The following is a 25,018-nucleotide window of genomic DNA, read 5'->3' on the forward strand; positions in this document are numbered from 1 at the left end:
TTGTGAGGACAACCACGTTTGGTCTTTGAATATAAATAGGCTACAAAGGATAATGTCTGTGCCAGAGCACACTAATTGGTCTTTGTGTGTTTACTGCTTTCGTGTCACTGGAGATAAATCACTCTATTTTCTTTTTATAATGTGAGCTAAATTATAGGACCGAGCCGTAATTGACTTTAAGACGTGTTGACGATTTTATGTCCACGTGTTGTGAAACAGAAAAGGAGTCGGACGACTTCTATACCTATATTCTTTTTATTTGGCAGTCACTCTTGTCATCAGATTATTGTTAAGTGTGGTTGAATAATAAATGAAGGATTTTAATGTCATTTTTGCCTTTTTGTTCTCTCAGTGATTGATTGTTTGCTGAATAGAGCTGTGTCTGTCTATTTAATATTTCTCAGCAATTCCTGTCTGACCTTTCTGTGGCCTTTTGTTGAGCATTAAAGTTTATGACGGTATCACGCTGCTTACATCTTGACATTCAGAATGCACAGTTAATAAACTTATAAATCTTTTCCAAATGTTTACCGGTCAGATGCTACCCAGCTGTGTTTTTGTTAACTAAAACTAATTGAATAAAGCTAAAAATAAAATAAAATTAAATATAAATATCACATTAAAAAAAAAGATAAATGTTGCATTATTAACGTTGAAGTTTAAGTGCTATAACTTTAGTAAAACTAGAATAAAAATAAATATAAAACATAAAAAACTAATAAAAATAACAAAAGGAGTAAAAAATTAAAATAAAAACTAAAAATATACACACCAGTTAATTCAAAGTATTAGTAAATAAAATTGCATTGCCAAAATCTTTAGGAGTAAATTATTCAGACAAAAATATTGTCCTTTGTGAAGTGTTTTAACGTGAGATGCAATGATCTGTTTAACCTCTTATTTGATCATTTTCTTTTGTCTTGTAGATCAGGTGTTCTGGGCACAGTTTAACCCCACAGTCTGCTGTAGGGGAGCCCGGGGAGCATCTCTCTTTGGCCTCCCTTGAGTCTTTGGAGGCCATGTCGGAGGGAGAAGCCCCCTCCACCTTCACCCGAGGCAGCCGCTCCCGAGCGAGCCTCCCCGTGGTCAAGTCAACTAACCTGACCAAGGACAGGTCATTAGGTAAAGTTCTGACTCAGTGTTTTCAAGTTTTTAATTTGTGGGTGTGCTTTCGATTTATTTGCCCTTCCCAAATTATTGTCAATAAATATTTTGAAGTTACTTAAGTTATTGTCAATACAAATCAAGTTTTAAGGCATGGTTAATGGTAATTCTGTTGTTATATAAAACAATATTTGAATATTAGAAGGTTTAAGTGCATAGCGCTGAAACCCATTGTAATTGTTAGAACTGATCATCGATCTCCACATAAAACTGATCATGCAGACCAAAACCGTAAGTCGTAGAGACTTGAAATTGGGGGGGTGGTAGTACAATCGCCTGATGGGGGCGCTACAGCAAACAAAAGTACAAAATCACTCATAACTCCTAAACCGTCAGTTGCAGGCTCTAGTGTCTTCTGTCATTGGAATCCTTGGCTCATGGCAAAATTAATCGTGAGCTGGTGCAATTTTCAGGTATTTTGCATTTTCCGAAAAACCTGCTATTGCCAACAAGTGCTTTTTCGCTCTGTCGGAACCAAACCAGTGCAGAAAGATTTTCTGGAGAGTGAACATCAATAATTATCAAAAAGAAGTTTAACTTTTGACTCACTGTCGCAAAGGGGTGCCAAAACGTTCGAAAGGGGCAGGGCCACTTTTAGTAAAATGCCTATAACTCCTGAACGGAATGAGATATCGTCGCCAAACTCAGTACACTTACGTAAGAGCTCAAGCTGAGATCACAGGGGAAAAATGCGGAGCTTGGGCACTGTAGCACTCCTCATTCCAGACAACTTTGCCTCTAGAAGCACTGCTGTCAATCAAATTGTTTGCTAAATGATTGAGAAGTTGTCAAAAACCTACTTTTGCGAACTAGTCCTTGGTTTTTTCGCTTAATCTGGGAAAAAACACTACAGTACAATTTTCTGGAATCTTTAGGCCAATAATTATCAAAACATGTTGAAATTTACCCTTTGGGAAGCTGTAATTGGGTCGTTTAGAGAAGGGGCCTGTCTAGATTTACCCAAAATCCTATAAAGCTTAAAGGAAACCTGCTGAGCACATGCGGCAGGTGATTCTAAACAAGAATGCAAAGTTTTAGAGGAGATCAGACAACAGCTGCCGCTAAAACAGTCATTAACATTAAAAAAATATAGTATTTCTATGGTAATACCTGGATTTGCCAAAAATGCTTTTTAAATCGTTAATTTAGTTGGTTACAGCCTTGCTAAATAATGTCTTTTTCATATGTGCCTAAATGCCTTAAATCACTTGAACCCCAGTAATCGCTGCTTGCAGCTAGATTTACAATTGAATTCTCACTGAAACTCTTTATAGCTTTATAGCTTTCACTATATAAATTCTAACATGTTTTGACAAAGTGCCTACCTTTGGGCATATCAAACCAAATGTTGATGCCATTTCTAAATTCTCTGTTTTGCCAAGCTGGCCTTCTGTAGTCTGTACCCCCCAACCCCCCCCAAGGATACAAAGTATAAACTGTTTTTTACTGTACTGACCAGTTCAGGATTACATATATGTTTCAAATGAATTTGACACTTTTGGGATTTCACTTTGAGGTAATATCTTTGAAATATCTTTGAGGTGAATGTGCAAAACTTGGCTTTCTTTTACTTTAACTGGTAAATTTATGCTTTATTTGTGCTTTATTTTTTAATAAAACCTCTATATCTGTTCATGCATGTTTAAACATCTGGTTTATGTTACACCTAGAGAGCAAATGGTTCATTTTGCTCCAAATATCTCAAGTTATATGGCAAGAAAATGCTTATACTGCATTCCTCCCAGATCCCAATTGGGCTGTCTCAAGAGAATCATTTACTGAAGGGTCTAGGACAGAATGCAGTTGTCGCCATTTATGTACCACTAGTAACCTTGTTAGCATATATGCTGTACTGTAATGCATTTAAAGTATATTTATACAGCTTTTAGTCATTCCATACTTATTTCATCTCCAAAGTATTGCAGAAATCTTATGTTTTACACATTATGCTAGTATCATTCTCTTATATTTGGTTTATATTTAGGCGTCCTCTACCTGCAGTATGGAGAAGAGACCAAACAGATCCGAATGCCCAATGAGTTGACCAGTACAGACACCATCAGGGCTCTGTTTGTCAGTGCCTTCCCTCAGCACCTCACTATGAAGACATTGGAGTCTCCCAGCGTGGCTATATACATCAAAGATGACATGAGGAATATGTACTATGAGTTGACTGATGTCAGGTGTGTCACTTGTCATTGTCATTTTTTTTTTTTTTTTTTGCATGAATAATATCATGAAAAGTGTAACATAAAATATACAAAATATTAGATTGTTAAATATTACAGAAATATCACAGTCATTCCCGTTTGCAGTGTGATTTTAAGGATTGATTTTAAGTGCGTTCAAACTGTTGGGTGACTCCCTTTTCCACACCCTACTCTTCACTGGCCTGAGGCTTCCTAACAAGTCAGCAAGAATAGAAAGAGAGCATGATCAATCTGTTTTTCTGTGTGTGTGTGTTATCCGGCACAGGATGGGCTTGGTTTTTTAACAAGCGTTATAGTTATGAGCAGGGAGCTTGTGTTGACACGCTTCTAACCTTTGTGTCGCTGAAGCTACAGCTCTTTGTAGTAACGCTCTGTTCTGCCTCATTAAACCTGAAAGTGTTATTTACACCACAACATTTCGGACTTAACACCAAGAATAACACCAAGAAAACACAAAGAAAAAACATATACACCACCTGTATATATATTTTTTTTATTTAAAGAAGAATTTTCTGCTCATCAAGGCTGCATTTATTTAAACAAAAATCTAGAAAAAATAGTAATAGTGTGAAATATTATTTAAATGTAAAATAACTGTTTTCTATGTGAATATATTTTAAAATGTAATTTATTCCTGTGATGCAAAGATGATTTTTTAGCATCATTACTCCAGTCTTCAGTGTCACACAATCCTTCAGAAATCATTCTAATATGCTGATTTATTATCAATGTTGAAAACAGTTGGGCTTAACACTTATTCTGCAAGGACTGATTAAATTTAGCAAAAGTGACAATAAATACTTTTTTTGCAAGACACTTGCAGGTGAATAGGGTAAAAAAATGAACTAATAGTTATCACCCTACCCAGTTGATTGATTACATTGATAATTGCAAACTAAATTTAAAAAAATATTAGGTTTAAATATGCAAATGAAGTATTATTTAATGAAATATGCACTAATTTGCACACATTTCTATTACAAAAATCAAAACACTGGATGAAGTCCAAATTTCCAAATTCTCGTTTAATTTTTTTTTTCCCCACATACTAGAGTCAAATGTTTTTACAGAGGAAATTTTGAATATCTCATTTTGTCACTCCATAATTCAGAAAATACTTAGAACAGACAGACAGAAAACCGTTTTTGGGAGAATAAAATCACGCAAATTATACGTGAACAAATCCCTCTGTAAAAACCTTCAGGATATAGACGAAAAAATAAAATTTTGGTGTGTGCTACTGAAGTGAATATTTATAGCTCAGTGTAGGAGAAAACACTCATTTTGAGAAAACGGCCTTTAAAAATATGTATTGCAATTTAAATCTATTGACACAAATAGATTAAGTGCTATAAAAGAAACACTTAACAGGGTCTTTTAATGTCTTCTTTCCACTAGTCTGAAAAACCACTTTATGAAAAACCAAAAATCCCAAAATGTCAAACTTGACAGGTGAATGAACAAAACAGTGTTATTGCCTGCAGTGTCTCGCCTTAAATGCTCCAAAAACTGTTCTTCTGAACTTACTATTCATCAAGAATCATAAAAAAACACAAAAATATTAAGCAGCACAACTGTTTTCAACTGTGATAATGTGCAGTGTTTCTTGAGCATCAAATCAGCATATTAAAATGATTTCTAAGGGATGAAGTGACACTGAAAACTGGAGTAATGACTACTTAACATCTCCTGATACAATTTAAAATAGAGAAAACAGTTTAAATTGTAATAATATTTCACAATACTTCTGTCTTTACTGTATTTTTGATCAAATAAACGCAGCCTTGGTAAGCAAATGAGACTTCAAAACCATTTTAAAAATATACTGACCTCATCCTTTTAAAATAGTTGTGTATTAAACAATATTAATATTCCAAAATAATATTTATATGTATTTGTTTTCTTTGCAGGAGCATCACATCACACTCTTGCCTGAAGGTGTATCACAAAGACCCAGCCCAGGCCTTCAATCACAACGCAAGAGCCAATAATGGAGAGGTTAGGGTGAGTGACAAAAGTGTGACCGTAGTCTCACAGAACCATCCCATTATTATTACTCCTCATGTTTGACTCAAAAATGATTAACTCAAAAAGCTCTTTTGCTTTTCAACACCGTTTGCAGCTGGTGTTGACAGGTGGCAGGACCCTGAAGGTTAAGCTTCAGCATCTGTTCTTTAGAGTTCAGAATTTGAAGCAAATACTTGCCACACCCATTCATTTTGGCAGGAGGCCCACTGATTGGTCTCTCCACTGTTGCGCTATTATAATGGGCGATAACCTTTAGCAAAACAGGTTGGCTGTATTGAGGTCCTTACTGTATGTCAAAGGCACAGTAGTATTCGCCACACTACGTTAAAGTGATTTGTTTGTCATCAGAAATGTAGATAATGCAGAATTATGCCAGTGTCTCCAGAGACCAGTGAAGATATAAATACATTTAAAAATCCAAACAATGTCTGTTTCTTATCTAATTATGCAATAGATGGAATTTGATTTGAGAAACAGATTTAATCAGAACCAGGCTTTAAGCATCTTGCTTTCTGATCAAACCCATCTGCTTTCCATAAATCCATGCGTGTAAATTTATGATATTGACCTACAACCGTACAGTAGGACAATGTTATTCATGTTTAATATCACTTTAGCTACTGGATGTAGTTTTGAATGTATAAAAGAATGAAAAAGTATTCATTTCAGGCCAGAAATGTACTCATAGCACCCTGTCTCTAACTGGATGAGTTACACATTTTGGAGCTGTTCTGCTGTGGTGTAATTTGCTTTATCTAATTATAAACACTTCTGGAGAAGACAGCACTGTCTCCAGCTATCTCGTCCATATCTTGAGTTCAGCAGGCCATGGAGGATTGGGAAGAGGATAATTCAAAGCCAGGGCTGAAATTCCTGGGCCGGGTGTGGGGATGAACTGAGGTCAAGCTCTCAGGAGAGCTCGGCAGCGGATGCGTCTGACCTTGTAGTTCTCAGCTTTAATGAGAGTGCAAAAGGGACCAGCTCCTGTCTGCACCACCACACCACCCACAACGCGAGCAGCCTGCTGTTTAGCTAGGCTTATGTGTTCTTCATAACCACGTCTAGTGCGGAAAAGAGTAGCTAGATGATGCAGCTATATCAATAGAGCGGACCAACTTCAAACCCAGTGCAATTAACTGGATTTTGAATATTTTCCTGAGCATAGTTTATTTAGAAGAATAAGTCTAGACTAGGGATGTGCAAAACTGCATATTTGCAAAATTGACTAGTCGGCAGTTGGTCTCAACAACTGGGTCACTAGTAAGCCCTCTATAATTTGGCTGGCTCAGGGTTATGTCCACCTGACTCCAGTCAAACGTGGTTCTTATATAGGGTGATTAATATCAGTGCTGTTATTATCTACCTAAAATGATTTTTTTTTAAATAAAGAGGGAAAACTCATAAACGAAATAACAAAAATAAGAAATGTTGCCTATTAAAGGAAGAGTTCACCCAAAAATGAGAATTACCCCATGATTTACTCACCCTCAAGCCATCCTAGGTGTATATGACTTTCTTCTTTCAAATGAATACAATTGAAGTCATATTAAAAAATGTTGTGGCTCTTCCAAGATGTATAATGGCAGTGAATTGGCTTTAAGATTTGAAAGCCCAAAAAATGTTGGAAGAACAAAACGAGGATTTGTAAAGAAAAATGCTAAGAGGAAACTGGTTTTCCTTTGCTGTAAATAAAACTTGGCTTTTGCGGGACAAGCATATTCTCACCGGAGCTTATGCTACACCTACGCCATACTGTACGTCTTCCACTGGAACGCCACTCTCTCATGAATGCGAGTTTTGCAGTTAGCGGAAACTAGAGAGCCATGTGAAGTAGTTTTTATGATGGATGCACTTTATTTTGCTTCAAAAAAATAACACTCATTCACTGCCATCATAAAGCTTGGAACAGCCAAGACATTTTTTAATATAACTCTGATTGTATTCGTCTAAAAGAAGAAAGTCATATACACCTAGGATGACTTGAGGATGAGTAGTTAGGTAATTTTAATTTTTGGATGAACTATCCCTTAAAAGCAGAAGCTCACTTTTACAGATGATTTACTCACCCCCTTGTCATCAAAGATGTTCATGTCTTTCTTTCGTCAGTTGTAAGAAAATTATGTTTTTTGAGGAAAACATTTCAGGATTTCTCTCCATATAGTGGACTTCTATGTTGCCCATGAGTTTGAACTTCCAAAATGCCGTTTAAATGCAGCTTCAAAGGGCTCTAAATGATCCCAGCCAAGGAAGAAGGGTCTGATCTAGCAAAACAATACGATATTTTCTAAAAAAAAATTACAATTTATATACTTCTTAACCTAAAATGCTCATCTTGTCTAGCTCTGCGTGAACTCTGTGTATTCCAGTTCATGACAGTTAGGGTATGTCGAAAAACTCCCATCTCATTTTCTTCTCCAACTTCAAAATCATCCTACATTGTTGTTTTACCCTTTTTTTGTAAAGGGCGTTTGATCTTGTAGGACGATTTTGAAGTTGAAAGAGAAAATGAGATGGGAGTTTTTTGACATACCCTAACAGTCTTGGACCGGAATACACAGAGTTCACGCAGAGCTAGACAAGACGAGCATTTGAGGTTAAAAAGTATATAAATTGTAATTTTTTTTAGAAAATAACCAATCGTTTTGCTAAATAAGACCCTTCTTCCTCGGCTGGACAGCACACTAAATAATGTAATTCCAAATGTAGTCCCTTTAAAGCTCCACCACTAAAATATTAAAGCTAAAAAGCATCTAAACTAATCACTGACAAGTTGGTTGACCAACTACTCATTTTACAGAAGGAAGTGCCTATACACATGTTCCATCACAGCTGGAATTGCCAACCTGGCACTCCCATTTTATCTCTACACAGTGTGTTTTGCACATGTTTGTGTTCATGGAACAATAAGATCTCCAACCTGTGACACCAGAGTAGTTTCATTGGCACAGCTATGCAAAAACACTGTGCTCTGCCCACATGTTGTGTTATTGGGAAACCTTTTTCCCTCCTAAACCAATTTTTAGATTACTGGGATGATAGGAACTAGAAAAACAAAGGGATGTGTAAAACAGTTCCTCTGAGAGCGTGAGAAAGCAAACACGCACAGACATGTTTGTTGATGCGATGCACTTATTTAGAAGGATTGCAAAAATGAACCGATTTTCTGTAATGTTTAGGCCTGATGATATATTGGCCTTTTATTTTAGCTGTTTATCAACACTGTAAATCTCTTGAAAGTTGAAGCTTGTCCTTCACACACATAATTTATAGACCCATGTACAGTGGTGCTCTGTGAATTCGCTTTCCCAGGTGCTTTGCATCACTTCTGACATGTGGCAAACTAAAGGTCCTGGAGACTTTTGCGTTTAAACATGCATGTTTGTAGTACATTTGAGTCCTGAGGTCGCATGAGAAATATTAAGCTAATTTTAAGGAGGTCTTTATGTACCCATTGAAAGAAGACACCTATTTTGAGCTTAGATAATACAATAATGAAACGGCAGCTGCACCTGTTTAAACATGCCTGATTGGGTTGTCCCTTGTGAGAACTTGGTTTATTTCTAACAGAAAACTTCTTGAAAGAAATTTTAAGAAGCAATGACAGACAGACTTAACCTGTACATATTTAATTTGAACCTTGTATTGTCTTGTCATTCATTTGATATAGTTTTTAGGAAATAAGCATTCAGTCAATTCATCAACCAGATACATTAAGTGCGATTACTGTAGTTTTCTTAGTTCCTCTTATTAATGTGGTCTGAAACTAGACTTATAAGGATAGGTTTGGAGAATGTTGTTCATCTTCAGGCTAATGCAGAGGGTGTTGGTGCTCTGAATGGCAGATAATTTACCTGCACGCACACTCCGTCTGTGGCTTTATTACTGCACGCTTAAGCATGACCACTGTACGAAGACAGGTTTGGGCAGGGCTATTGTCTGTGCTTTTGCACTGGTTCCATCTTTTGTTCATATCTGTGCACTCGTCTAAACATAAGTCATATCAACACAGACATACAATACAATTTTTGTTTTTAGCTTCCTGCTTTGAAAACCTCTCTGTGAAGACTAATAGTTTTCGTGACAATTATGTAATAATAAGCTCCTTTCATTAAATTCAAAGATCCTTTTCATATCCATTGACTTTCTTTGAGAGTTGTTTAACAGCAGTTTTCAACTGTTGGGATGGCATTCTAAATAACAAGGTTAGACAGCCAAAGAAAACAAAAACAAAAAACGCAAAAATGCACTCTAAACCATATAATGATGCACAGTTAAAGCAAAATACGTAATCTTGGTTAAAACTAGCCAAATGGCATTGATTCCAAAAACACTTTAAGTAGAAATATGTCAGCACCAATAGCCTTGTAGGACGACATATGGTACAGCTGCGACTTGGGTGTCCCGAGATCGAATCCCACCAAATAGCAAGAGGCCGTTCATTGGCAAAGAACTCTACTATGACTGGTTTAATTAACACTGAAAATCACACCAAGAACATCAGTTACCCAGTTACCCAAATTTAATTACACTTTATTTTCAGTTTCAGCAAAATTTGGTTTTGGTAAAAAAAAAAAAAAAAAAAAAAAAATTCTATTATATGTAACTTAATAATAAAAAAGAACAAATAAACAAGTAACTGTTATTAAAATTTATTTAATTTCAATATTCAGTAATGATAATACATTTCTTTTTTAAGGATATAATTAAATTGATAATAATTTACTTGGAAATGATAAACCATTTTGGTATTGTGTTGGGTTGCCAAATCCAGTTAAAGGAGTAGTTCACTTCCAGAATAAAGACTTTCCAGATAATTTACTCACCCTCATCTCATCCAAGCTGTTAATGACTTTCTTTCTTCAGTGGAAAGGAAAAAAGAAATTAAGGTTTTTGAGGAAAATATAACAGGATTTTTCACAATATAGTGGACTTCAGTGGGCATCAACGGGTTGAAGGTCCAAATTGCAGCTTCAAAGGGCTCTACACAATCCCAACCGAGAAATAAGGGTCTTGTCTAGCGAAACAATTGGTCATTTTCTTAGAAAAATACAAATTTATATGTTTTTTTTTTTTACCACAAATGCTCATCTTGCACTTGCTCAACTTCATGCATTATATAATCACGTTGCAAAGGTCACGCGCGACGTAGGCGGAAGTCAAACGCCCTTTACAAAAAAAGGTAAATTGGAGTTTTTCACCCTACCCTACCTTTTTGAACTCAAGCACACTGACGAAGAACTAACTCGCTCGTGACCTTTCCAACGTGATTGCGTAATGTGTGAAGTCCTGGACACGCATCGCAGAGCTAGTGAAGAAAATGGCAGATTAATTCCTTGACTGGGAGCATGTAGTAGAGCCATTTAAAACTGCAGTTTCAACCTTCAACCCCCTGATCCCCATTGAAGTCCACTATATGGAGAAAAACCTGGAATATTTTCCTCAAAAACCTTAATTTCTTTTCAACTAAAGAAAGACATGCGCATCTTGGATGGCATGGGGGTGAGTAAACTATCAGGAAAATTTTATTACAGAAATAAACTAATCTATCAATAACCGCTATTTTACACCTGTTCTTTTTTACAGTAAAATGTTACATAACCCCCAAAAACCTGCTTTGTTTTACCTAGTTTCCCTCTGATGTGCTTTTCCGGTCTATCTCTAGATCACAAGAGAGAGGCTCTACAGCGGCAGACAGCAGCCAGGAGGCCAAAGCCCAGTGCACACTCTGCCTCACAGTCCCATACATTCAGTCCAGGGCTCCATGTCTCCTCCTACACCTCGCTCCATGCCCTCATCTCCTTCCAGGGTCCCCTTCGGCCACTCTGTTGCCATGCCCGGTGGTGCCACCTTACCCAGGGACCGTCTGTCCAGCGCACCCCCAAGTCGCTCAATCACACCCTGCTCCAGTGCCATCCTTGAGCGACGGGACGTGAAACCGGATGAGGATCTGAGCAGCAAGAGTGTTCCTTTGTATTCAGAAGGGTACGGTTCGCCTGAGGCCAGGCTCAGTGTCGCTTCATCGCAAGGCAGCCATTCTGCAGACGTCCCAGATGGGGCGGCGACGGCGTACATCCAGCACCGCTCCTCTATCAAGTCTGTCGGCATGTACGCAGATGGCCAGGATCTGCAGCACTCCCTCTACAGGCAGAAATCTCGCAAGTACAGCGAGAGTCAGCTCGCCTCCATGAGCTCCAAAACACCGCCTGCTTCCCCTCACAGGGTCAATGAGGTCAGAATGATTGACATGCTCCCAGGCCAGAACTCCCACATGCCCTCACAAGGTGTGGCAGTGGAAAGAGCATCCCCTGTGCGAAGATCTGTCCGTAAGGACAGTAATGGAGCCATGGAGGTGGGGACCAGGGTGAGAGGCAATGTGGCTTCCCCTGTTTTTGCCGACCTTCCGCCCGGTCACGGAGAGAGGCCGTTTCAGGGACATGGGGCAGCCGGAGATCCTCAGAGGTGGGACATTTTAAATTACCAGCAGCTTATTGTGTTGTGAGAATTACTGACACTGTGTATATTCTGTTCTTTTCTATGATATTAAAGAGCAGGTGGTATTTTAAAATGTCCTAATATAGTGTTGAAATCCCCTACAACAGGTTTAACAGTCAGAAAACATTGTAATTTTCTCAGAATATACATTTAATATTAGAGTCATTTCTCAATGATTTCGATGCGATTTGTTCGAAGCAGTTCTGAGCTTAAGGTCTGTAAATCCGTCCCTTCCATAAGCCTAGTCTGCTGTGATTGGTCAACTGGCCAAGTCTGTTGGGATTGGTCTTTCCATATACAATGCGTGTCAGAAACGAAACCTCCATTACCATAAGTAATGTTTCGCTTTGGAGGGTTACTTGTAAACAAAGATGCTATAAGTTTAAAAAAATGGCATCGATATTACCTTATCAATTCGACCCCAAATCCGAGGATGATACCGATGCAGTCACTCAACTGGAAACTCCATCGCAAGCACGACTTGATCAGGACATTTTTAGGGGGAAAGTTTAAACTTTGTATGTGGTATGAATTGTATTGTTGTAGTATTGAGGAAAAAATGCTTTTTAACCACTGATTATTCACATCATCTTTCAGCAATGAAAACAAAACAAACTAGTTTTCACAGCGTCTTCTCAACATGATGTAAATACACTAACTAGCGGAAGTGTTTTGTGGGCAAGTCAAACTGTTTGTATTTCGTGGGCAAGTGGGGATTAAGCTAATATATGACCTAGTGACGTATATCGGTAACAGGCAATAGATTCGAAAATATGACGACTCGTTAGAGTGGTTCTGAGTCAACTCTTTCTTTTGAGAGACAATATCTTTATTTATCATGCACTTTTTTTGATTAACAGCTTCACAGACTGTTTGCATTGAAGGATAGCTATGTTACAAACTGCAAAACAGATATCTGTTGAAAACCTGCTTTTTAAAACTAAAACAAATATACAGTGACAGTATTTCCCTTTCTCTTTCTTCTGATGTGTTTTGTTGAAATAGAGTAATCAAAGGCTGATGTGAAAAAAACAGAATAGCCATGTTGTGTGGTGAAGTAAATTATGTGTAATTATAAAAGGGCAGGAGTTCTTCTGGGCAAAGAACAGAGAAAGCCAATACAATTTGATGGTTCCTCCTTTAGCATTGTTTAATACTCCTTAGATCCACCATTGAATAGAATGTAATAATTTATGGAGTTATCGCTTTATTGAAATGAATCATGTGACTTGTGTTTTGCAGTGAAAGAATAAAGGCAATGGAGCAGCAGATAGCCAGTCTTACTGGACTCGTTCAACATGCTCTTATGAAAGGGCCAACTACTAGTGGCAAAGAGACTTCCAGGTACATGTTTACAGAAACATTTATAGCATTCATCTAATTTGTGTCAGTGTAATGTGAAGATAAAGACAATATAATGAAAACTCAAATGATTCTAAGACTTTGTATTTTGTTTTTCTCTATAGTGAGAAACCAGTAAAGATGGGGTCTCTGGCACAGAATGGTGGTCAGTAAATGTTCAGTTACTGATTATAATTATGCTTCATCATTTATTGGTGCTCGTTTGAATCATGGACCTGAATTTAATCTTAATTTAACCATATTTGTGACCCTGGACCACAAAACCAATCATAAGTAGCACGGGTATATTTGTAGCAGTAGCCAACAATACATTGCATGGGTCAAAATTATTGATTTTTTTTATGCCAGAAATCATTAGGATATTAAGTAAAGATATTTTGTAAATTTCCTACCATAAATATATTTTTAAAAAATTGTTTTTTGATTAGTAACATGCATTGCTAAGAACTTCATCTGGACAACTTTAAAGGCGATTTTCTCAATATTTTGATTTTTTTGCACCCTCAGATTCCAGTTTTCAAATAACTGTATTTCGAACAAATATTGTCCTATCCTAACAAACCATACATCAGTGGAAACCGTACTTATTCAGCTTTCAGATGATGTATAAATCTCAATTTCAAAAAATGGACCCTTATGACTGGTTTTATGGTCTAGGGTCACATATGTGTTGTTACCAGAGCAATAACTTGAGTAATGAATTGGTGTTTTTGTCCAGGCGTCTGCACTGTAACATCATCTACAGACCCAGGTGTGCAGACAGACAGTATTTCAGCACAGGTTCAGCCTCCTGTCAGAGACCCTGCTATATGCTCAATCCTTTCCACCTTCAGGAGAAACGTCTCTGACCTCAGACTACAGCTCCACCAACTCAAACAAATGCAGGTACACGTGAAATTCAAACGTTCAGGGCATTTTAAATGCTTTTACTGCACTATTAGAATGTTTTGTAATAACAGAGATATTACTTTTGTCAGTCAAATGAAAAAAGTATTTTGCAGTAGTTATATGGGGATTCAGGAGTGAAGCAACTATATCACCTATTTCAGTTGTAAACAGCACACTACTGTTCTAAGTATGTTCTAAGTAATGATGTAGAATTATAATATACACAGTGGGTCAGAAAACAAGTGTGTTGCCTTGCATATACAGCTGGAAAACCAGGATGCCATGAGGCAGATGCTGCGACAGGCACAGCAAGAGATCTCAGAGAGGGTTTCAGACACTGTGGTACACTTTGAGGACCCTGTTCATAAACAACGAGTCCAGGTAGAAGAAGAACGACACAGATATCTGGGCATGGAAGAAAGGGTTCTCGTGCAACTCGGGTAAGACAATAGAGCGACATAATTTTTATGTGACTACTGATCCTGTTAAGACCTCGACACTAATTACCCATGAAGAATTCATTTTGGACTGGTCATCTGTAGAATGTGAGAGACAGCTGTAGACGAACAACAAATGCTGCGATCTGGAGGGGAAAATCAGTGCAATGATTAGCTGCTGCAAACGAGCCAGATTGGATGCTGATTAACTGCTCACGTCTAATCAAAGCTGAATTCTCCCTGATCCCCCTTACTAATTAATTATAATTTAACGTCTCCAGTCAATGCTGAATGCACACTTTAATAAACAAAGATCAGTGTAGGCTTTTAACAGAAGTGAACAGAGGGGATTTTTACATTGTTAGTGCTGTACTGAGCATTTTTTAAACCCATTTGGTGTTGTAAACCTTGATTAAGTAAAAGTCGTCATACCTTTATTGGGTGGAGGTGTGTGTGATTGCATGAAACAACGCAGTGAATAATCAACCGTCCCAACCTGTCTCAAGAGAATAAGGCTTGTGAAAGTTTCTTGTGTTTCCTGTCATGATGAATGTGTGCTATAATTCAGATTGCTTCAGAAATAAGTCTGTGTTTAGTCACAATGTGCATTAAACCAGTGTTTTTATTCAATTACTAACGGCAACTAAAAAGCTAAATATCACTAGAAAATCACATAAGCTGTGATATCAGTTCATACAAATAATAACAAGCAAGAAATGTTGTTGCTGGCTTAAGTTGGATTGTGCTATGGTGAGAAAGATAACCAAAAGCAGGACTTGAGATTGTGCATGGGAAAACCCTTAAGACACCCCTCAGGTAAATTACACAAAACACAAACCAATTCCCACAGGGATGATGTTAAACTATGATCTCAGAGCATGTGTACTGGCTTGCCGATTCCTGCATTGCTGGCTTTTAAATGCAGGTACAACTCGTGTTGACCAGCTTCAGCAATTCACACTTCACAACCATTTCAAGAGAAATGAAGTCAGAAAATCTGAGAAAGGCATAGTTTATGATGATCCTCTGAAAGTATTTGGCTGAGGGCAGACTTCGATTGCCCAATTTGCTTACATAGCCAAACTTTTCTCTATGTGAACTGTCAGTCAACAAACAAGACTAAATCACGTTAAACAGGTTTCAGCCATTAGCAAGACTCACTTAGTCAAGACTCACAGTCAAGACTTGTTTATTATATAGTATTAAGTGTCGATAAATGCTGGATTAAATGCAACTGAAATACATATAAACAGTGGCGTCCAAATGTCTGAGACTACATTGAAAATGTGGGATTTTTTTTTCTTCTTAAACCAGGAAATGAACAAAGTTTTGAGCACGCATTCTCAAATCATGCTGGGCAACATGATCATTCGGTTACAGTTACACAAAACTGTAGAGTACATGCAGCTTGAGCAAAAAAGCATAGTTACATAGCATTAAAGTGACAGTGTGCTGATAAACAACACTTCCTTGTAACAATGTCACAGAGAGCTGGAGAACTATGTGGAGATGCTCAAGAAAGAATCCGCCTCTGCCATGAATAACCGACCAGTTACGCTGAAGGATGTGGAGGAAGGGGCGGTCAACTTACGGAAAGTCGGAGAAGCTTTGGCCACACTAAAAGGTGATTGCATTTGTGATTTACATAATCATTTCAGAATTATCATACACAACTGTTTAAAAGTTTAGGGTTGGTATGATTTTATTAAATAATTTTTTTATTCAGCAAGGATGCTTTAAATTGATTAGAAGTGACAGTAAAGACATCTATATATATATCTAAAAATAATATTTTAAATTTCTGCTATAAATAAAATGTGTTTAAGAAATGTATTCTTATTTTTGTGTAAAATATATATATAAAAAAACGTATTATTATGTAAAATGTATTATTACAACCATATTTTATAATATATAATCCTATTTATTGATTTAAATCGTCTGGTTAAAAATAGGAAAATATACGCACTAGTTGTATAATTATACATTATATATAATTATACATATACAGATATAGTGTATAGAAGTGTACATACACTACCAGTCAAAAGTTTTTGAACAGTAGGATTTTCATTGTTTTTAAAGAAGTCTCTTCTGCTTACCAAGCCTGCATTTATTTGATCCAAAGCCAAAAATATATTTGTGATATTTTTACCATTTAAAATTTTTATATATTTTAAAATGAAATTTATTTTTGTGATCAAAGCATCATTACTCCAGTCTTCAGTGTCACATGTTCCTTCAGAAATCAGGAGAATCACATGACGTGAAGGATCACGTGACTGGAGTAATGATGCTAAAATTCTGCTTTGAAATCACAGGAATAAAATACTTTTAAAATATATTTAATTAGAAAACAGTTATTTTAAATAATAAAAGTATTTTAAATTAAATAGTAAAATATTGTACTGTTTTTGGTATATGTTGAATCAAATAAATGCAGGCTTGGTGAGCAAAAGAGTCTTGTTTAAGAAAACATTAAAAACTTTTGACTGGTAGTGTATTTTTAAATTGTATTGCATACCTGTTGCTGCCATAACCCATTTCAGATGTTAACATGCTTTTCCTCTCTTTCTTCTTTTTGTTCTTAACAACTCTCACTCACTGTGGTGGAGCAGTTATGACATATTGCTCTTCTAAATATGCAGCATTTAAGCAATAAATAAGCAATGCAGTGAAATACAATGTGAATTTAGAATCGACTTCTTCTTGTAAACTTAGAGATGTGGATTCGGATGACAATTTGTCAAAAAACAATACATGAATCAGCCAGGGATTTGTATGCGAGTGGTGGGAGAAAACACCAACGTTCTGGATTCGGACAGCAATAAATTTACAAAATAACCCCTGTAAATGCTAAAAATAGCTTATGTCCCCCTGACAAACAGTTAAACCGTCCGAATAGGACTTTGGAGAGCATAAGCGATTTCTTTCAAAAATATTAGACCCCAAACTTTTCAAATGACCAGTGTAGATCTTTCTTACTGTATGTATAATAACGAATTGCATCTTTTTAGGAGAGTTCCCAACCCTGCAGATGAAAATGCGTGGCGTGTTGAGGGTGGAGGTGGAGGCGGTGCGCTTCCTTAAGGAGGAGCCTCACAAAATGGACAGCATGCTGAAAAGAGTCAAAGCTCTGACTGACACTCTCAGTGGACTCAGAAGGTGAAACTCTTGTAGCATTTGGATTAAATAAGTTTTGTAGTTGTTTGGCGGGTTCATTGTTATGGTTTCTGTTTGTTGTAGATACGCCACCGAAAGCCACAATCATACTTCTGACCCAGTCCAAGTGAAGGCGTTGCAAGCTGATTCAGTTTCCTTTGTGGAAGAGTACAGATCTCCAAAACCTGTTCGCGAGTCCCCCACTCCACAACCAAGATCACCTGCCAAAGTCAGCTACTCAGAGCCCGTGCCCTCTTCTCCTGTCACTGTGCACCGCATTCAGACGGCTCCCAACAATACACACCACCCCAGTCCCCCACTCACACCCACCCATGGCAGGGACTCCCCCACTGTGGCGAAGGTCAGTCCCAGGAGCAGAGAAAACAGCCCTGCCCTGCAAAAGAGAGCAGCTCCCCAGGGCCAGGAAGCCGTGCCAGCAATGCCTGCCATCAGCGCGACTGGATCCTCCTCACCGGAGGAGTTCTCTGTCAACACAAACAGGCCCGTGCCTGAAGAGGTGTGGTTCAACTGTGACTTTCACTTATGATTGATTAAGATTCATGAATTGGCACCAACACAAGAATGTCTTATTTCTGTAACATTGTATTTATCTGTGCACTCAAAAAAATATTCTTTGTTGTCAGCGATAGAACATCCGTGAACCCTTTCCATTGCACAAAAGGTTCTTTATTGTGGTTGTTTAGATTATTAAAATGTACTTTGCATTTCTTTTAAGAACTGTTTTTTAAAGGTTCTTTGTAAAACAAACATGGTTATTCTGTGGCATCACTGCATAAACCCACTTCTAGAACGAGTGCAGGGAACCTCCTCCAAATATACTTGTATACAGTGTCGCTTTCTGTGGGTTAGCATGATGAATTAAAGTGACTAACCTAAAAATGAGTGGAATCTGCATTGGGAACTTTTCCGTCGTCACATGAAATTCCCTATAAGAATAACTCACAGTTGCACTGTAATTTCACTGAGGGATGGTTAATGAGACCGTACCTTTACCAAGTACTGTTTCCAACAAACAGTAACCTCTGTCGGGTTCTCCACAGGTTTCAAAACGGGCAGTAGAGGAGGACAGAGTTCATTCTATCGGACCAGAAGCAGACAAGGAAATGGAAAGGATCCTTCAGCAGACCCAGGCCAGCCTTATGAAGGCCATACCTGACCTGGAAGTAAGCAACCAGGTGGATAGCGCCCCCTCTCAACCATCCAGCAATTTGTCAGATGAGGTGGACTTTCCACTTCCTGTTTCTCTGCTGCCTGGTATGTCTTTCCACTCATATGAATGTGCATGTAAACAATTCATTTAGATTGTAGGGCATATATGTGACCCTGGACCACAAAACCAGTCATAAGGGTCATTTTTCTGAAATTGAGATTTATACATCATATAAATATGATGGTTTGTTAGGATAGGACAATATTTGGCTGTGATACAGCTATTTGAAAATCTGGATTCTGACGGTGCAAAAAAATCTAAATACTGAGAAAATTGCCTTTAAAGTTGTCCAAATGAAGTTCTTAGCAATGCACATTACTAATCAAAAATTACGTTTTGATATATTTACGGTAGGACATTTACAAAATATCTCAATGGAGCTTGATCTTTACCTAATATCTCAATGATTTTTGGCATGAAAGAAAAATCAATTATTTTGACCCATACAATGTATTTTTGGCTATTGCTACAAATATGGCCATGCTACTTAAGGCTGGTTTTGTGATCCAGGCAGGGTCACATATAACATTAAACTAGGATCTGGGTGAATGATGTATCCATGATCCAGAAATTACAGCTTAGAGGTTTGGTCTTTGCATTCATGTTGGTTTCATATAAAAAATTAATAAAATACATAAATAAAAAACATAGCAATTTAATTGTTATTTCAATATTATTTAATATTTTTTATTGCAAAATATACTACCAGTCAAAAGTATTTGGACTGAAAGATTATAATGATTTTAAAGCCTGCATTTATTTGATCCAAAGTACAGCAAAAACAGTAAATTTTGAAATATTTTTTATTATTTAAAATAACTGTGTTTTATTTGAATATATTATAAAATGTAATTTATTCCTGTGATTTCAAAGCTGAATTTTTAGCATCATTACTCCAGTCACATGATCCTTCAGAAATCATTCTGATTTGATTATTTCTGATTTGCTGAAATAAAATTGAAATTTCACTTTCACTTTCAAAAAACAGTTATTATATTAGGTTGAAAACAGCTGAGTAGAAATTTTTTAGGTTTCTTTGATGAATAGCAAGTTCAGAAGAACAGCATTTATCTGAAATAGAAGTAGAAGTAACATTGTGTCTTTAGTCACTTTTGATCAATTTAAAGCATCCTTGCTTATTAAAAATATTAATTTCTATAATGTATTTCCCCCAAAACAAAAAAATAATACTGACTCCATGCTTTTGAATAGTATAGCATATAAAGCTTTTTATTTCAGATAAGTGCTGATCTTTGGATCTTTCTATTCATCAAAGAATCCTGAAAAAATGTACTCAACTGTTTTAAACATTGATAACAATAATAATAATAATAATAATAATAAATGTTTATAAACATCCAAGTCATCATACTGGAATGATTTCTGAAGGATCATGTGACACTAAAGGAGTAATGATGCTGAAAATGTAGTTTTGATCACAAGAATAAACTACATTTTAAAATATATACAAATAGAAAGCAGTTATTTTAAATACTAAAAATATTTCACAGTATTACTGTTTTTGCTGTAGTTTGGATCAAATAAATGTAGGTTTGGTGAGCAAAAGAGACTTCTTTAAAAAAAAAAAAAAAAGAAAAAGAAAACGTTAAAAATCTTACTGTCCAAAAACATTTTAAAACTTTTTTCTTATTTATTTAATTTTTATAATGCAATATTATTGTATAGTCGCAATAAATGGGTTCCAAAAAACAGTGAATATGGCAACAAAAAATCTCACTGCTTGCAAAAATCAATTATTAATTCATAAATATTTTTTTGGGAGTCATACTACATTTTACAACCTGATCTAACCTTGCCTTGTCATAAAAGGTCTAATTACTGCCTTGACACAGTCATGACTGGCTGCAGGGTTCTTTCTATCATTTCCTGGTTTTGTTTTTTTTTCTGCATGTTGGTTGTCTTTTTAGCTGACAACATGTTTTTTTAAGTATTCCAACACACTTCATTGTTGCTTTCTTAATAAATCCAGATTAGCTGGTTCAGATGTGTTTGACTACAGCTTGATCTAACCTCTGCAGGATTTAGAGCATTTATCAAGTCACTTTTTATCTTACTTCAAACAGAAGCCACACCACAGGATGGACCTAAAGCAGATAAACCAGTCCAGACTAGTTTGGAGTGGCCACAGAAGCTGCCCATAGAGAAGCCCCACAGGGCCAGTGTTGACAGAGTACAGCCCAACCCCGAAACCGCCAGCAAATCGCCTCCCCCTCCCCCTCCACGCAGATTCTACCCCTCTGGAACTGGACTCACCACTGGACGCTCAGGAGAGGTGATCTACACCACCCGGAAAGAGTCTACAAGCGCACAGGTGCATGAGTTGTGCTTTTTCATCTTCCTCTTATTAAGATCACACCATTGTTCATGTGACTCAGGCCTTGCCGAGCTGCATTCACAGACAACATGACAATTGTCATTATTATTAATTGAAAACAACACATCTATCGTACAGTGTACCACTACGTGTAGACATTTCAATGTGCTATATTTTGCCTGGGTGTGCCGTTCGCTACATTACGCGTCCTTGTTTTTGTGAATAATAATGACGGAAAGTCACGGTAGAGATTCCAGCTGCTTTTGTTGATTTGAAAGACATAAAGGAGGGTGAGGGTCAGTCACACTCGACTGGTTGTTTTGGCTATAGGAGGGTGTAGAGGAGGCCCCGCAGCCCAAACCCTTGCGTGTGCCCCCAGAGGTCAAGCCCAAGCCCCGCACCCCTCCTCCTGTCAACACCTCCACCTTACAAGATGAAGAGGATGAAGGAGATAAGATCATGGCTGAGCTACAGGTGAGCAAACCGCAAACGTCCTCACAAGAGCCACAAAGACATGAATGCACACTTAGTCTTTTACAAACACACATAGAGGAAAAACAAACACACGGGAAGTCTGAGACATTTCAGAGGTGTTAAGAGACAAATAGTGAGCCCATACAAACATCAAACGGTCACAGTAGTGTCAACATTTACACAAAAACATCAAAATGAGGGCACTGTGGCTTTCTCAGAAGTTTGACTCGTGCTGCCCTCTATTGTTGAGAATGGGTAAGATTTCAAATAAAATGTGTCATCATGAATCCTACTTTATTTCTATTAGGAATAGACGTAATAAATCAAGGGCGTAAAGTGGCCTCAAAGTATTTGTAAAAGTCACAGTGAAAACTGTATTAATGTCATTGTATTAACTAACAAAATTTTAAAGGAAAACCAAGTGCAATTTATTTTTATAAAGAAATTGAAATGACAGGTGCTTAATCAAAAAGAAACAAAATTAAATAAAATGCTCACAGAGAAATATAATCAGAGAGACTAAATCTATTAATGTATGCAATAAACTGCACAGTTACAGTTAAGGTCAAAAGTTTACATCCCCCTTTCAGAATCTGCAAAATGTTAATTATTTTACCAAAATAAACGAGCGATCCTACAAAATTCACGTTGTTTATGTAGTACTGACCTGACTGACCCCCTTGTGGGACCTGAAGGATTTTCCTGAAAAACAGAAGGTGGTTTAACAGTTCAAAGTACTCATGAACAACTATCACTACACAAAAAACACAGCTGTGGATCATTCAGGTAACAACACAGTATTAAGAATCAAAGGGATGTAATATTTTGAACCAGGTCATTTTTTTATAAATTCAACTATTATTTTCTCTTGTGGACTATACATCTTTTATGTGAAATATCTTACTCAGGTCAGTACTAAATAAACAATAACATGCATTTTGTATGATCCCTCTTATTCTGGTAAAATAATTAACATTTTGCAGGTTCTAAAAGGGGGGTGTAAACTTGTGACTGTAAGTTAAAAATAGACAAAGTAGTGTGAAAAGGGTTATGCATATATATACCGATCAGTGATTATATGTGAATTAATTATTAAACGTATATAATGCAATGACATTTATATATATATACATTTATATATATATATATATATATATATATATATTTGCTTCTAAAGGTGTAAATACACTGTAAAATTCATAACAATAATATTTGGGTACAACGGAGCTAAAGGCGCCCCCTAAGAAAAAAATGTGTTTTCTGTTTCTGATTGCAGAAAAATACATACATTTGTATTGAAAATTTATGGAGCAACATATTTTGTGTGAAAATAAATCATACATGTTGTTTATTTTGTTAATAAATGTATGAGGTGGCAAGGGGGGCACACAGTATTGATACAAATACTTGAACTAAAATAATGGGTTTTTTTTTTTATAATGTTAAAGTTAATACTTGTTCAAAACAATCAATTTAGCAAAGTCTGTACTATTTTCTGCTTATTTTGATAAATAAAATAATTATTTTTTTGTTCAGTAAATATACTGTCATTAAAATATGGTAATATGAAATATTTTAAAATACATAAACAAAATCATTTTAAAATGTAAAGATTCTGAAAGCATCGAAGGAGATCCCATAATAATTTAATATAGATTTACAGTAGTAAAAATAAATGATATTTTATTATATGATATGATTAATACCATGTTTTTAAATATGATGGTTTCATTCTAAACATGGTGATTATAAGATGGACACCCAACATAACATATGATATTTACCATCTGAATCTAACAATGTTATGTCAAAAATGAAAAAGTCAGCCTTCTATTAATTATCCTGTTAATATTGTGGCTTTTTAGCCCTAACAGCAGGGGCGCATTTACCCCAAATACCATACTTTTACATATTCTTTTGTTATTTAAAAACTGCTGTTTTAATTATCTTAAACAAAACTAATAAATCATTAAGAAGACATTTGTCTCAAGATATATTTAATAATTTTAGCGAGTCTCATTTGCTACTTAAATCTACAACATTGTTAAAAACATCAAATATTAGATCAAGTAAGCACAGAATCGACCCTATATTTAGGGAACATTTCCTGTACCCTGTCTGGATCAAGGTGTTCAGTTCTGTTTGACACTTCATAATTGCACAACCACAGGACAGAAAGTTCACCCATACACAGCACCTAACGCCCATGCCCTTACCCCTCCTCAGGTGTTTCAGAAGTGCACTATTAAAGATTTACAGCCCAGATACATTGTTGATCTCACAACCCGTGAGCCCTCAGACAGTGAGATGGAGCCAGGGTTTTCCCTATCTTACCACACAAAGGTAACAGACGTGATGTGTGCTAACTTCCCATTGCAGTTTAACAACAGTGCTCATGTGAGCAGGTTATGTCCCATAACCTCCCACTCTACTGTCACTAATACGTAACACCCGTACTGATATACTGACATACTGATGCACATCAATGCCTGACCGTAGCCCCTCATCAAGAGAGGGCGTAATATGTTTGAATGTGTCTAATACTGGTCTGTCACTCACACTCTCCTGCTGAATGCTAATAGATACGGCTGTGTAAGATAGGGTGGGTCAGAGTGACTGGAGTGTTGGAAAGGCCATTCAGCACTCTGACTTCTGACCTCTTCCTTTTTTAGCTTTTTAGTTCACTTTGAAAAGCGACAGAATGTCCACCATAAAGAGATATAAAGATGTAATATTACTGCTTTGTAAATTTAACTAAAATACGTATGTAGATACAAAACATTCTTTATATGTAAAAATAATTTAAATACTTGTTTAAAATTAAATATTTTTAAAAATGTGATGTTTTGGTTTCTAAAAACATATTATGGATATAAAACTAAAAAGTCCCACAGACCAACAGTGTCAGGGTTTTCAGTATGGGAATAATATTTCTATATTCTGGATTATTGAGTGTTTATACAAAGACTGGATACAAGTCACTTTCTGCATTTTAATATTTTGTTTAAAAATAAACAAAAAAAATCAAGCATGTTTTCCAGCAACCTCTATCATCATCAAACATCTTTGCATGAAAAATGCTAAACATAATATTTCACTACTCCCTCAAGCATTTCTAGTCACCATAAATACATTATTTCGAAGCAATACAGCAGTCCTTAGTAAACTAAGGATGAAAGCTAAACTAAACTCTAGATGGCGCCATTGATCTCTTTTGTAATCTTTTTCTCTGCAT

At 36.5% G+C, this 25,018-nt stretch overlaps 1 protein-coding gene across 5 annotated transcripts in view; it reads left to right on the forward strand.

The window, feature by feature from the left end:
- The window catches only part of si:ch211-207d6.2 (sickle tail protein homolog), a 70,883-nt gene that overhangs the window by 39,849 nt on the left and 6,016 nt on the right, over nucleotides 1-25,018 (forward strand). For 3 of the 5 annotated variants that reach the window (XM_051135426.1, XM_051135393.1, XM_051135417.1), the window contains exons 3-17: nucleotides 927-1,122; nucleotides 3,149-3,347; nucleotides 5,285-5,378; nucleotides 11,065-11,861; nucleotides 13,137-13,238; nucleotides 13,361-13,401; nucleotides 13,975-14,141; nucleotides 14,409-14,584; nucleotides 16,069-16,205; nucleotides 17,599-17,746; nucleotides 17,828-18,260; nucleotides 18,805-19,018; nucleotides 21,059-21,306; nucleotides 21,640-21,783; nucleotides 24,010-24,126. In XM_051135426.1, coding sequence (XP_050991383.1) covers nucleotides 927-1,122; nucleotides 3,149-3,347; nucleotides 5,285-5,378; nucleotides 11,065-11,861; nucleotides 13,137-13,238; nucleotides 13,361-13,401; nucleotides 13,975-14,141; nucleotides 14,409-14,584; nucleotides 16,069-16,205; nucleotides 17,599-17,746; nucleotides 17,828-18,260; nucleotides 18,805-19,018; nucleotides 21,059-21,306; nucleotides 21,640-21,783; nucleotides 24,010-24,126 — 3,213 coding nt within the window. The remainder of the gene's footprint in view (nucleotides 1-926; nucleotides 1,123-3,148; nucleotides 3,348-5,284; nucleotides 5,379-11,064; nucleotides 11,862-13,136; nucleotides 13,239-13,360; nucleotides 13,402-13,974; nucleotides 14,142-14,408; nucleotides 14,585-16,068; nucleotides 16,206-17,598; nucleotides 17,747-17,827; nucleotides 18,261-18,804; nucleotides 19,019-21,058; nucleotides 21,307-21,639; nucleotides 21,784-24,009; nucleotides 24,127-25,018) is intronic. The other 2 variants (XM_051135402.1, XM_051135410.1) reach the window with 1 other exon arrangement.

The sequence above is a fragment of the Labeo rohita genome, chromosome 2, assembly GCF_022985175.1.
Source record: "Labeo rohita strain BAU-BD-2019 chromosome 2, IGBB_LRoh.1.0, whole genome shotgun sequence".
In the NCBI taxonomy this organism is placed as follows: domain Eukaryota; kingdom Metazoa; phylum Chordata; class Actinopteri; order Cypriniformes; family Cyprinidae; genus Labeo; species Labeo rohita.